Here is a 15,108-nt window from a genome sequence, read left to right on the forward strand (position 1 = left end):
GAGACAAAGCCCCCAGCTCTGACACGTCTTGCTGATGCCAAGGCCAACAGTGTGACGGTCTTCCACGTAAGATATTTTACGTCCACCTCCTGTAACGGTTCAAACCAGTCCGATTGGAGGAACTGCAGCACCACATTGAGATCCCAAGGTGCCGTAGGAGGCGCAAAGGGAGGTTGGATGTGCAGAACACCTTTCAAGAACGTCTGGACCTCAGGGAGAGAAGCCAATTGTTTCTGAAAGAAAATGGACAAGGCCGAAATCTGGACTTTTATGGAGCCCAGACGCAGGCCCACATCCACACCTGCCTGCAGAAAAAGCAGGAAACGTCCCAGATGAAATTCCACCGTAGACTAATTTCTGCTCACACATCAAGAGATGTATTTCTTCCAAATACGATGGTAATGCTTAGACGTTACCCCCTTCCTGACTTGGATCATAGTCGGGATAACCTTGTGAGGGATCCCTCTCCTGGCTAAAATCAGCCATTCGACTTTCATGCCGTCAAACGTAGGTACGGTAAGTCCTGAAAGATGGACAGGCCCTGTTGCAGAAGATCCTCACGAAGAGGTAGAGGCCGCGGATCTTCGAGGAGCATCTCCAGAAGGTCCGCGTACCAGGCCCTTCTTGGCCAGTCCGGAGCAATGAATATTGCTTGAACCCTTTCCATTTTTATTCTCTTTAGAATTCTTGGGATAAGAGGAAGTGGAGGAAACACGTACACCATCTGATAGACCAATGGAGTCATCAAGGCGTCCACCGCCACTGCCTGTGGGTCTCTCGACCTGGAACAATACCGCTTGAGCTTCTTGTTGACACGAGAGGCCATCATGTTGATCTGTGGATATCCCCATCGACTTGTAAAGCACCTAAACACTTCCGGGTGAAGGCCCCACTTCCCCAGGTGCAGGTTGTTTCTGCTGAAGAAGTATGCTTACCAGTTGTCTACTCCCGGAATGAAGACTGCTGACAACGCCACAGCGTTTCTTTCTGCCCAGAGGAGAGTTCTTGACACCTCTGACATTGCTGCTCTGCTTTTCGTTCCGCCCTGTCGGTTTATTTATGTCACTGCCATCACATTGTCCGACTGGACCTTAATGGCCCGATCTTGAAGAAGATGTGAGGCCTGCAGAAGGGCGTTGTATATGGCCCCGAGTTCCAGAATGTTGATTGGAAGAATGACTTCCTGACTTGATCATTTTCCCTGAAACTGCACCCCCTGAGTGACTGCTCCCCAACCTCTGAGGCTTGCGTCTGCGGTTAACAGAATCCAGTTCTGAATTCCGAACCTCCGACCCTTGACGAGGTGAGAAGTCCGTAGCAACCACAGAAGGGAAATCCTGGCTTTTGGCGACAGACAGATCCTCTGGTGCATATGAAGATGCGATCCGGCCATTTGTCCAACAAATCGAGCTGGAAGGGTCGTGCGTGAAACCTTCCGTATTGAAGAGCCTCGTAAGAGGCCACCATTTTCCCCAGAAAGCGAATGCACAGATGCACCGACACCCGGGTTGGCTTCAGGACATCCCGAACCATCGACTGGATTACCAATGCCTTCTCCAACGGAAGGAACACTTTCTGCGACTCCGTGTCCTGTATCATTCCCAGGAATGGGAGCCTCCTTGTTGGCTCTAGGTGAGACTTTGGAAGGTTCAGAAACCACCCGTGATCCTGGAGGAGTTTGGTTGAGAGACCAATGCTGTCCAGCAACCTTTCCCTGGACGGCGTTTTTATCAGGAGATCGTCCAGGAACGGAATTATGTTCACTCTCTGTTTGCAGAGTAGGAGTAGATACATCATCTCTGCCATCACCTTGGTGAACACCCTTGGTGCCGTGGAGAGACCAATTGCCAGGGCCTGGAACTGGTAGTGACAGTCCTGCATGCAAACCGTAGATAAGCCTGATGAGGCGGCCAGATCGGAATGTGAAGGTACGCATCCTTGATATCCAGAGACACTAGGAATTCCCCCTCCTCCAGACCTGAGACTACCACTCTCAGAGACTCCATCTTGAATTTGAACACTTGTAAGTACGGGTTCAAAGACTTGAGGTTCAGAATCGGTCTTACCGAACCATCCGGTTTCAGTACTACGAACAAGTTGGAGTAGTACCCCTTGTTGAGCAGATGAGGTGGGACTGGAACAATGACCTGAGTCTGTACTAGTTTTTGGATGGCATACTGTAAAGTAATACTTGTGAAAATGGCAACCCTGATTTGAAGAATCTGTGAGGTGGGAGCTTTTGGAACTCCAGTCTGTTGCCCTGGGAAATAAGATCTATGACCCAGGGATCCTGTCACAAACGCGACCAGATATGACTGAAAAATTGTAGGCGGGCTCCCACCTGACAGTCTTCCAGGTTCCTGAGCACCTGCAGTTGCTGGTTTGCGTGGTTTACCTCTTTGGGCCATCCCAGCAGCTGTGTACAATGATTTGAGTGTAGTTTCAATTTTACGATCAGCCATGTCTTTTAGGGAGGCTGCACCAGGAACAGGCAATACAATTTTTCGTGACAGTCTAGAGCAGGCCAGGCCAACCTGTGGCTCTCCAGCTGTTGTAAAACTACAAGTCCCATCATGCCTTTCCACAGTTTTGCAATTAGGGAATGCTAAAACTGTAGCAGGCCATGCTGGTATGTGTAGTTTCACAACATCTGGAGAGCCACAGGTTGGCCAGGCCTGGTCTAGAGACTGATGTGTCCACTATCGGTGGATTTTCCCATTTTTTTCTATCCTCCAAAGGAAAGGGAAAAGATGAGAGTAACCATTTAGGGATCTGAAATTTCTTATCAGGATTAACCCACGGTTCTTCAAACAGGGTATTCAATTCCTTTGCCACAGGAAAAGTGACTGAGGACTTATTTTTTACATTAAAATAAGATTCCTCACACTCCTCTGACACCTTATCAGGAATATGCAGAACATCTCTGATAGAGGCTCTCATAGAGGCTATTCCCTGTGACAGAACGGCATCCCCCCCCTCCAAGTCTACCTCACCCTCCTCCAAGTCTGACCCATCAGCGTCAGAGTCAGATTGCAGGATATGGGCCAGAGATCGCCTTTGCGGACAAATGGGAGGGGATTGAGACGCTGTTTTGGGGACTGAGTTCATAAACTCATCCACAGTCTGTTTTAAGTATTGCGTCTCTTTCTCACTGCAGGACAATTTTGTAGAAAGAGTTGAGATCATTCCTTTAAGAGAATTAACCCACTCCGGTTCAGCCCCGCTAGTCTGTGAACCCTGAGTACCCAGTAGTGAGCCCCCTGGTGAAGAGGAACACTCCGCTGTACAAGAAACACACTCTTTGCCTGACATATTGTAATGTGACAGCACACACACACAGGAAAAGGTTAAGCACAAGTAACCCACAAAGAGCCCTTCAGGGAGACAGAGTTGTTTGGAGCCAGCCCCCACCGCTAATGCCAAGCTTAGCTGGGTTGCAGACTAAGTACCCTGATAGGTGACTTAGTACACTAATAGTCGCTCCCCCCCCTGCTATGAACCCCTGGTACTGCTGAGGTAATTTGGAGTCACACTGGAGGAGCTGCGCGTCCCTGTCAGTCAGCGTCTGTGTCCACTGCAGAGGGAAAAAGGCGCTGGTGAGCTGCTGGATCCTCTAATAGTGAAGCTCTGCCCCTTCAATGGCGCGCGGTCTTCCCGCTTTTTTTTATACTGGCTGAGGTAATTTGTGTGCTTAAAATGGAGCAGAACTGTTTTTAAGGCTGTGTTTGCTAGTTTGGGTACTGTGTACAGTGTACTGAGACGCAGTCGTGTACTGTGTCTGGCTCAGTACTTACCACTCTTCATTCTTCTGGCTCTGTTAGGGGTGGCTGCGTGCTGCGGGAATGTACGCTCGCCGTGGTGGGGCTTGCAAATAGTTCCCTCGGGAGCTCAGTGTCCTGTCAGCGGGGAACGGGACTATTAACCCTTCAAGAGATTGGCCCATTCCCCACCCCCCTACGTCCCACGAAGCAGGCAGGCTGCCAATCAGCCCTGCCTGAAAATAACAAACATAGAAAATAAATTCAGAAAACTCTTCAGGAGCTTCCTTCAGCATGACCGGCTCCTTCGGGCACATTTTCTAAACCGAGTCTGGTAGGAGGGGCATAGAGGGAGGAGCCAGCCCACACTATCAAATTCTTAAAGTGCCCATGGCTCCTAGTGACGCCATCTATACCCCACAGTACTAAATGGACCTCAGTATCCTGTAGGACGTAAGAGAAAGGGGGTTATTCAGAGTTATTAGCAAACCAAAAAAGCACACTAATGGGCAAAACCATGTGCACGGCAGGTGGGGCAGATGGAACATGTGCAGAGAGAGTTAGATTTGGGCGGGGTGTGTTCAAACTGAAATCTAAGTTGCAGTGTAAAAATAAAGCAGCCAGTATTTACCCTGCACAGAAACAATATAACCCACTCAAATCTAACTTTCTGCACGTTACATCTGCCCCACCTGCACTGCACATGGTTATGCCCATTAGTGTGCTTTTTGGTTTTCTAACAACTCTGAATAACCCCCAATATCGTTAGTCCGGGACTCCGGGAATTTCAAGGGAAAACGTTCAATCATATCGCTCATGGAGCATATCGTCTAGTGTGCGCCCAGTTATATGTTGTAACTAATCAACTATAGTGAGATATACAATTTATTTACTTTGCTCAGCTAGCACTATAAAGGTACGCGGTCTTGGTGACATATTCCAGTTTAATTGAACTCCATTAAAACCTGGTGCATAACTAGGCGTGAGATTCTTTTTGCACAATCATTTTGTCATATACTGTACAAGTCTCAATGAAAAACACAATAGCACAAATGAGTAAGTGTGAGTCACACAACTGTCCACATTTGAATGCACTTCAATGAACACTGACGCAGGCCTGATGTGTAGATCCAATATGTAGAATGGACACAAAATTGTCAATGATCCTTTAACTGTGGGGGAGACACCTCAAACATGGCATTTAAATTGTCATTGGGCTTGATAATCATATCATTACATTTTTATTATTGCACATTACACACACACACACATATATATATATATATATATATATATATATACACACATACACACACACACACACACACACACAACTCAATGTAATATCTAGGACAGGATGTATCAAGCATCACATTTTGTATGTGACGCATCCCCCCAGTCTTCGCAAGCATAACAGCGTTTGTTAAATTGGAATATCCCGCCTCTAATGAGGGGTATGGGTCGTTGGGTCGACCCAACTTAGGTCGACACTCATTAGGTCAACCACTGAAGGTCGACATTGCCATTAGGTCGACATGTAGTAGATCGACAGGTCAAAAGGGCGACATGAGTTTTTCACATTTTGGTGCATTGGCAGAATTAGATAATTGGCCTCATAGTCATTAGTACAGCCACATCACAAAGAACTTTGGGTTCACCTTTCACTTTTCAAGGGAGGAATTCAATTTTGTTTTCTCTCGCCTGCAGCTCTTGCCTAAAGTGACGGACGATATTCAATTGTTTGTACCGCTGGACACCCTTTACTTTTCACATATGTCATATGTATTGTGAGAGCAAAAAAGATGGCTTTTAGGAAATATAAGCAGACACAAAATAATGAAGACAAAAAGATATATCTTGTTAGACAGAAGGAGACAAAGAAGGTAATCAGATGTGCAAAGGCACAAGCTGAGGAGAAAATGGCCCAGTCAGTGGGTAAAGGAGGCAAAACTTTTTTTAGGTATATAAGCGAAAAAAGAAAAACAAAAGGCGGAATTATAAAACTAAAGACGGACACTGGGAATCTTGTTGAGGGAGACAATTTAATAGCAGATCATCTTAATGATTATTTTTGCTCAGTATTTACTACTGAAAGAGAGGGGAAGGGGCCACAGTTAAGTTGCAGGGATATTCAGGAAAATGAAACAAGTACATTTACAGAGGAGAAGGTCCTAACAGAACTCTCAAAGCTGAAAGTGGACAAATCTATGGGGCCAGATGGGATACATCCAAGGATACTAAAAGAACTTAAAGAGGTGCTGGTAGCACCATTGACAGAATTATTCAACCAGTCATTAGCTACAGGAGAAATTCCAGGGGACTGGAAAAGAGCAAACGTAGTCCCACTGCACAAAAGTGGAAGCAAGGAAGAGGCAAACAACTACAGACCAGTGAGTCTTACATCAGTAGTAGGGAAATTGATGGAAACACTCTTAAAAGAAAGAGTTGTAGATCATCTCAAATCCGGCAATTTACTGGATCCCAAACAGCATGGATTCACTGGGGGAAGATCATGTCAAACAAATCTTATTGACTTTTTTGATTGTGTGACTAAAGTGATGGATAAAGGTGGAGCCATGGATATAGCTTATCTTGACTTTAGTAAGGCTTTTGACACAGTTCCACATCGCAGACTGCTAAATAAACTTGAAAGTTTGGGATTGGATATTAGGATTATTGAATGGATAAGATCTTGGTTGAAGGATAGAAAACAGAGAGTTGTGGTAAATGGAGTGCATTCACAGGAGGGAAATGTTACCAGTGGAGTACCCCAGGGATCTGTACTTGGACCAGTGCTTTTCAATATCTTTATTGGTGACATTGCAAATGGGATTAAAGGGAAAGTATGCCTTTTTGCAGATGACACAAAGGTATGCAACAGGGTAGACACACCAGGTGGGGTAAAACAAATGATTGAGGATCTAGGTAGACTAGAGGAATGGTCAAGAGTCTGGCAATTACAGTTTAATGCCAAAAAATGCAAAATCATGCACTTGGGTCTCAAAAATCCTAAAGCTAAATACAGTATTAATGGCACTATACTGGAAACTACTGAGGAGGAAAGGGATCTAGGAGTCACTATTTCAGATGACTTAAAGGCAGGTAAGCAATGTAACAAGGCAATGAGGAAGGCTAGTCAGATGCTTGGCTGCATTGGGAGAGGAATCAGCAGCAGAAAGAAAGAAGTAATAATGCCACTGTATAGGTCATTGGTACGGCCTCATCTAGAATACTGTATTCAGTTCTGGAGGCCATATCTTCAAAAGGATATTAATACATTAGAAACTGTACAAAGGAGGGCAACTAAAATGGTGCATGGCCTACATCACAAAACATACCCAGAAAGACTAAGAAATCTCAATATGTATAGTTTGGAGCAGAGAAGAGAAAGGGGGGACATGATAGAAACTTTCAAATATATGAAGGGTTTTAACAAAGTCCAGGAGGGAAACATTCTCCAAATGAAGAGAAGCAATAGGACACGAGGACATGCACTGAGACTGGAGGGGGGGAGGTTCAGGGGAAATTTGCGGAAAAATTATTTCACAGAAAGGGTAGTGGACAAGTGGAATAGCCTCCCATCAGAGGTGGTAGAGGCTAAGACAGTAGAGCAATTTAAACATGCATGGGATAGACATAAGGATATCCTTACAAAGAAATAAGGAACAAATAAGGTTAGTGATTAAAAAAAAAAAAAAAAAAAAATATAAAAAAAAAAAAAAAAAAAGGGGCAGACTAGATGGGCCAAGTGGTTCTTATCTGCCGACAAATTCTATGTTTCTATGTTTCTATGAGGATGGGAAGGTGGTGAAGAGAGAGAAATCTAGGCCTGATTGGGGTAGTGAGCAAACAGCAACACGCTGTGTGGGGTCGTTCTTTCTTTGACAACACTATTTCCCTCCTCATATCTTATTATTTAAACAAAGATGACCCTTTTCCCTGCCAATAAGTCTCTGTGTATTTATAGGAAAAAAAAAGTTCAAAAACAGTCAACTTAATATTTCTGTTGATAAAATGTATTGAATTTCGAAGCCTAAGTATGTTTTTTTTTATGCATCTCATCCATGCATTTTTTTATTTAATGAATGATACAGGGGTGCAGACGCCAAAGCAGAGTAAAAAATAAATAAAATGCCAAACACGCACTAGGCAATTCCCTTACTGAATACAACTCTTAAGAGGAAGAAAGACAACAACAAAAATATGCAAAACTATTATGAATGCGAGTAAATATGTTCTTATATAAAACGGGTATGTTGAAATAGTTTCGCTGATACGAAGAACGCCACAGCCATCTCCTCCCAAAACAAAATTTTCACTTCTTTTTAGTTTCACAAGCAGGGCCCTCTTCCCTCCCATATATCCTCATCTCCACCTCACTATCTCCGATGGCAACTAACCCTTGTGATCTGTCATCCCGCTGCTTATTTGGGTATTGTGACTGCTGATGCAGACATGTTTATAGACCAAGCCTTGAAAAATGATAGATTTCACGGTGATAAAGTACCAACCAATCAGCTCCTGTCACTTTCAAACCCAGCCTGTAACATGACAGTTAGGAGTTGATTGGCTGGTACTTTATCACCGTGAAATGTATCACTTTTCAAGGCTTAGTACATCTCCCCCTAAATCCTTGTCCTATTTTTTGTACTGTAAGTCACTTTTTTCTTGTTTTATATTTCTGTACTTTGTAAGGCGCTGTGCAGGGGTGTCAGAACGTTTTTTGGTTGGGGGGGGGGCAAGATGAAATCTCAGTTTGGCGCCCCTAACTTCTGACCACCTTAGAAAGGTCACTTGTACCTGTACGGAACTCTACGAAGTAGCTGGGAGTGAGTGGCTCCTTGTACACATTATGCCAGGTAGAGCCGCTTAACACATTACCCCTGGTAAAGCCCATTATACACATTGCACTGCCGGAGATGAGGTGGGGGCGCAGGCTGCTTCAGCACTGCCCATAGCCGGCCCTAACCAATTTAATGCCCTAGGCAAGATTTTGTCTGGTGACCCCTAGAACATGGAAAGGGGGGTAACATACACACATATGCCTGTGAGGGGCATGAGGACATACACTCTGGGCCTGGGGAGGGGGATGGTGACATACACATAGTAGCTTGGGGGGATATGGTGACATACACACTGGCGTGGGGGCATGGTGACATACACACTGGGGTGGGGGCATGGTGACATGGTAAAGCATGGTGGCACACATACTGGGACCTGGGGCATGGTGGCACACATACTGGGGTGGGGGCATGGTGACATATACATAGGGGCTTAGAGGGATATGCTGGCACACATACTGGTGTCTGGGAGGGCATGGTGACACACATAGTGGGGGGTGGGTGAGGGAAATGGTGACACACATAGTGGGGCCAGGTGAGGGACATGGGGGCACACATCCTGGGGGCTAGGTGAGGGACATTGTGACACACATACTGGGGGGTTGGTGAGGGATATGGGGACACACATAGTTGGGCCAGGTGAGGGACATGGGGACACACATCCTGGGGGGCCGGGTGAGGGACATGGGGACACACATACTGGGGCCGGGTGAGGGATATGGGGACACACATCCTGTCGGCTGGGTGAGGTATATGAGGACACACATAGTGGGGCCAATGAGGGACATGGGAACACACATACTGGGGCCTGGGTGAGGGGGACCTGGTTACAAGTACATTAGAGCCTGGTAGGGTATATAACATTAGACACACACTGGCTTACACACATACACAGGTTTCAGCTACAGTGAGAATATGCTGAGGCAGGTTGCTCACCTCAGATTGTGATTGAGCTGCAGGAGAAAGAGAGGGAACAGGCAGTAGTGCACACAGCTAGAACCCGCCCCCACTCTCTGTCACGCACTCACGGCACGGCTCCCCGTTCCGCCCCCAGCTGCTGGTGATAAGGTGAGATCACTGATTCTTCCTCTCCTCCTCTCCTCCCCGTGCGCGCGGCGGCGCCCGCCCAGTTCCCGTACGCCGCATTTGCCTATTATGCCTAGGGCCGGCTTTGCCGCTGCCCGCGCACTATAGTAGCAGTAACACTACACAGCGGCTCCTCTGCAGCCGGCGGCGGTGGCTTACACAGGCAGGGGATGGATGGCGCCTCTCTCATGTTTGGGGGGAGCGAGCTGCCCCCTTGCCCCCCCCCCCCCATTCCGACGCCCCTGGCGCTGTGGACCTTGATAATAATAATAACTAGATGATGGGGTAAATGTACTAAGATGGGAGTTCTATTTAAGATGGGATGTTGCCCATAGGAACCAATCAGATTCAACTTCTCATTTATCTAGCACTTTCTAGAAGATAATACCTGAAATCTGATTGGTTGCTATGGGCAACATCCCATCTTACATAGAACTCCTATCTTAGTAAATTTACCCCCATGTGTCCAGATTCAACCAGGTAAAGATTTGCTGGGCAGAACATTTTACCCCTTCTCACCCCCTTAGGAGAGGAGTCGATTTAAAAAAAAATACCTGCTTAGTGAGTGGGTGCAAGTAACTGTCACAGTTTCCAGACCACCCAGCAGGACACATGTTCCAGGTCACCAAGCAGGCGTACAGGGAGAGCAACTAATTACATATTAAAGGGATACCTACTTTGTCAAACAAATCACAATACTTAATTCTATCATAAATTACATTTTTTAATGAAATTACAAAACGGAAAATTATGAGTGCGCTGTCAGCGGCAGCCTGTATAGGGGGGGGGGGGGGGCTGTCAGTCCCTAATGAATGATGCCTAAAAGATAAAAATATATATACTGGCGCCGGCTGTTAGTCCAATAAGGGACGGTAAATCACTTTGAATACAATTTACAATAATTTATTAAGCAAACACTATAAAATAAATTAAAATATTAAAAAATTGTCACAATTCTCTGTCTAGACTGAGTTATTGACAGAGAAATATATGATGATGATGATGACCACTTATTTCTATCTCCGATTACAGTGCACAGTTTCTGGCTAGGGCTCATTCCTCATCATGGCCATTGGTTTGCTTTAAAGTGTTGTATTACCCAGTCCTTGCAGGTGTAGTCCCCAAAGGATCTCAATTGCAGGTGGAGATCCAAATGGCAGTACAGTAGGGGAGAATTCCGGGTCCCAGTAGTAGAACACTTTTGGAAGTCCAATGGAGGCAAAGGGGGAGAGTCAAATGTTTGAAAAGTCGGTTGGGTGTCTGTTGTTTCCTATCTAATAGACAGGGAAAAACAGACACCCAACCGACTTTTCAAACATTTGAATCTCCCCCAAAGAGTCCAATTAATACCAGAGAGAACAAGAGTGGATGCAGTGCTGGTGGTCAATAATGTGAAGCTCAACGCGTTTCGCTGGTCTAATGGCTGCCAGCTTTTTTTTGCTAGTGACAGTAGATAAAAAAAAATGTGATTTGAAGGGAACACCTCTGTTCAGGGTCACGGTCAGCTGCAAGTGGGGTTATCCTTAGCAGAAACTGTTGTAGCTAACTAAGGTCATTAAGGAACAGGCATCCACCTAACAAAATGTGCACATGGGCAAAATAAATCTATATTATTATATTCATACAGTCAAAACACGTCTAGTTTTAAGTACAATCATTTATCTAGCATTATTAGAACTCATTTCCAGAGAATATTGACTGTTGTCAATTTTCTTACTAATAAATTAAATACTCTACACAGCTCTTGGCACAGGATACAATTTGCATATGTGCGTCCTTCATAATTTCCCGATATTTATTATTAAAAAGAGAACACCACTGTGGAACTTGGACTGTAGATGAGCACTTCAATAGCCTCCAACTGGGGACCATGCCTAATGATTCATGCATTACCCCTCTTGCTTGATTAAATTAGTGCCCATTTAATTAGCGACATGGAGGGGACATTCCCTGAGAAATCAACCCCCTTCTCCCCCCCCCCCCTCCCCAGCAAGCCCACCATTGTTCTTGACCAACACCAATAAGAAGTACATTTGAGTTGGGGGTTATTCAAAGCTGCAGAAACAGGAGGAGATTAATTGCATGACGCCTGTTAGGCCAGACCAGTTGGTCTGTATTGGTTATCAACAAGACGTTTAAATAGCAATATACTGTAGACTAGACAGTAATGATGCTACAGTGCAAGTGCTTAGCTGTTGTCTCTAGGGTCATTGAAAGCTATGGTTAGCTTCTCTAAAGGTGAAGGTGAGGCTCAGAAGCTCTAAAGGGCCCTACACACTGGCAGATAACACTGCACGATATGAATGTTCTCGTCCATTAATGAACGAGAACTCGTTCATATCGTACAGTGTGTAGGCACCAACGATGAACGATGCGTGGCCCCGCGCTCGTTCATTGTTGGTGCCCCGTCACTTATGCATGCAGGCCAATATGGACGAGATTGTCCATATTAGCATGCATTGCTATGGCGCCGGGTGACAGGGGGAGGGAAGAAACTTCACTCCCCGTCACCTCCCCCCCGCCGCCGGGTCGTCCATCTGCCGTATTGGCGGTCGGGCAGCTTGGCGGCGGGTCGCCCAGTCTGTAGGGCCCTTAACTGTCAGAGGAAGGGGAGGGGGTTGTCCAGAAGTATAAAACCCTTTTAAGAAGGACATGCTGTGTATACTGTCTTTGATTCTAAAGGAATGGCAGAAAGTAAATGAATATACTGTTCCACAATTACCAGTAGAGCTTGTGGTAAAGTGGTTCTTGAACTGGTTCATCAGAATTCGCTAGACGTTCTCAAACTTTAGCTAGGACAAAAGATTGGAGTTTACGCTGACCATCTTTGAGTTGCTACAACCATGCGGCGTCAGATCAACCATGTATGATGGCTGTACTATATTGTATTTTTTAACAGTTTCTATCCACACAGCGAACAACGAAAGGCGAAGCTCAAACGCAATGTTCGATGGTCTGATTAAAAATAAAAAAAGATGCAACATTTGTTCATTTATCTTAACATTTAACAAGAACCTGAAACGCAAACTACGAATAAGAGTCTGCAAACTTCAGACTGTAATATAGAACAAATTAAATTAGTGATCGCACCGTCAACAAGTTAGAGACACTCGAACCCATCAAATCTGAGAAATTCTCCTCGTTTCAGTTCTACTGAAGTTCATACATCTGCCAGTCATTCGTTTAGAAAACAAGATACTGTTCTTAATAGGGATCAAGGTTCTCCTTGTGCAGTAGGTCCCTATTAACAATATGTCCTGCTGGCGTTCTACTTACTAGAATGCCAGCAAAACATATTGTTAACGGGTAGAATGCTCGTCTGTCCAGTCCCATACGCTGGTGTTCTTATGTTCTCATTGCTCAATTGCATAATGGATGCGACGCTGGATGTTATCAGCTCCCTCCTTCTACGCAAATAGTGGCGTCAAAATCTGGCCCTCCCAGACAAGAATTGCGCTGTCCTCCTTGAAGTATTCAGAAGGTGACACAGCATCAGAAGACGAATCAAGCTCTATGTAACTGTATAAAACAGCAGAAAGCTGCAAACAAACAGGAACTCAGGTACACACACAAACACGTGCTCAGTCAGCCATCTTTGCTGCAATGCTGGGAGCAGGCCCCACCCCTCCCCTTTGTTAACTTTTGTGACCTCATCTTTGTCAGCCTTTCTATAAAGGCCATTTTTAATGACATCCATAGGGAAAAGCAGGCTGGACCCAGGTTCAGGGTGAACGTCGCAGACCTGGGAACAACAAAGGACAGTGTAAATGGGGTCTGAAGCCAGGTCAAACCTAGGAAACTCCTGTGTTCAAAATCCTAGGTCCTGCCCGGGATTTTGGTATAAAAAGGGGTATAATTAGTGCAACAGGAGCCCTGTGTTTTGTATTTTGCTATATCCATATATGTAGAGGGCAATATAGAGGCTGGTGACTAGTTATCTTTATGGTATTCTGGATTATCTTTATAAGCCAGCTGACCCTGAGATGCTTTATCGCATGAAGCTCCCATTACGGTATAGGACTATGAGGCAGATATATTAAACCTGGAGAAGTGATAAAGCAGTGATAAGTGGAATGTGATAACGCACCAGCCAATCAGCTCCTAACTGTAAATGTACATATTGGAGCTGATTGGCTGGTGTGTTATCACCTTGCACTTATCACTGCTTTATCACTTCTCCAGGCTTAATACATCTGCCCCTATATTCTCAACCCACTGCTCTTAAAATGAGATTCATTAAAAAACACAAATCCTTACTCACAGCGTGCTTGAATTAGAGCATGGGTCTTCAACCTCTCCAGCTGCTATGGAACTACACATCCCAGCACGCCCTGCCTCAGTTTTAGCATGTCTTAATAGCAAAATTGTGGCAAGGAATGGTGGGATGTGTAGTTCCACAGCTGCTGGAGGGCCGCAGGTTGTAGAGCCAAGAATTAGAGAATGCATTCATCAGTCATATAAGTATGAAAGCCACCAAGAGCTAGACTTTAACAGCACTCCATGATCACTCAGAACCCCTGAAGAGAACCACCTTAATTATACAAAGTATGACCAAGAGTTTCTGCAGCGGCTGTTTTTTACCACATAAATTCCACAGACATAGCAATATATAACCATGCGGCAATGTTTTGCTCCTGTTTTCCCCATTGTTCTCAGTGCAATAACTTGGTATGAGATAGGTGACTAATTTGAAAATACTATCCAGGACACCAATGAATTGAGCACAGGTTCCCGCAGCTAGAAAGAGAGGAGAAGAACACGGACTGCAGGTGGACCATGCTGGCGAGAAAACAGAGGGAACGGTGATATACTGAGAGTTAAATAGACGCAAGTCTGTTACTGACACCTCTCCACTCTACAGACCACCCAACCTAGTCATGTGACCAGCTCTCACTCTCACCTGACCACGTTGGGATGTTCGAAGGACTCCAGGTGCCGCAGCACGGCCACCTCCCGGATGGTGGAGAGCGGCATGCCCTCCTCTCCAGTCTGCACCCGCACCCGCTTCAGGGCCACAAAGCGCCCTCCATTCTTCAGGTCGCGGGCTTTGAAAACCTTGCCGTATGCCCCCTCTCCTATCTCTGCCACACACTCATATTGCTGCTCTGCCAGTCCGTCTTTATCCATCGTCATCATCATTGTGCGGGGGGGGGGACAACAAGGAGAGAGAGAGGAAGGCACGGACGTCCAAGGTTCAGTCTTCCTCCTCGTCTTGATCCAGGTGTGCACAGGGCTGCCGGGGCTACCTAGGACTGAGATGACCAGGAGCTGCCGAAGCTATGGGAGACAGCTGCAGACACAGCCGCACACAGCTGGAGAGCAAGCTGCAGGAAGCGGTACATAGATAGCACCGACTCGAGGAGGTCACATTATCTGGAGGAGAGACAGACAGTAATACGTGAGTGTGAAGCGTCTAACACAGT

General features: G+C 45.7%; 1 protein-coding gene across 2 annotated transcripts in view; it reads right to left on the minus strand.

The window, feature by feature from the left end:
- The window catches only part of CDK6 (cyclin dependent kinase 6), a 295,151-nt gene that overhangs the window by 278,030 nt on the left and 2,013 nt on the right, over positions 1-15,108 (minus strand). For both annotated transcript variants that reach the window (XM_063921385.1, XM_063921384.1), the window contains exon 2: positions 14,586-15,058. In XM_063921385.1, coding sequence (XP_063777455.1) covers positions 14,586-14,824 — 239 coding nt within the window. In that variant the 5' untranslated portion in view covers positions 14,825-15,058. The remainder of the gene's footprint in view (positions 1-14,585; positions 15,059-15,108) is intronic.

Source organism: Pseudophryne corroboree, chromosome 5, assembly GCF_028390025.1.
Source record: "Pseudophryne corroboree isolate aPseCor3 chromosome 5, aPseCor3.hap2, whole genome shotgun sequence".
Classification (NCBI taxonomy): Eukaryota; Metazoa; Chordata; class Amphibia; order Anura; family Myobatrachidae; genus Pseudophryne; species Pseudophryne corroboree.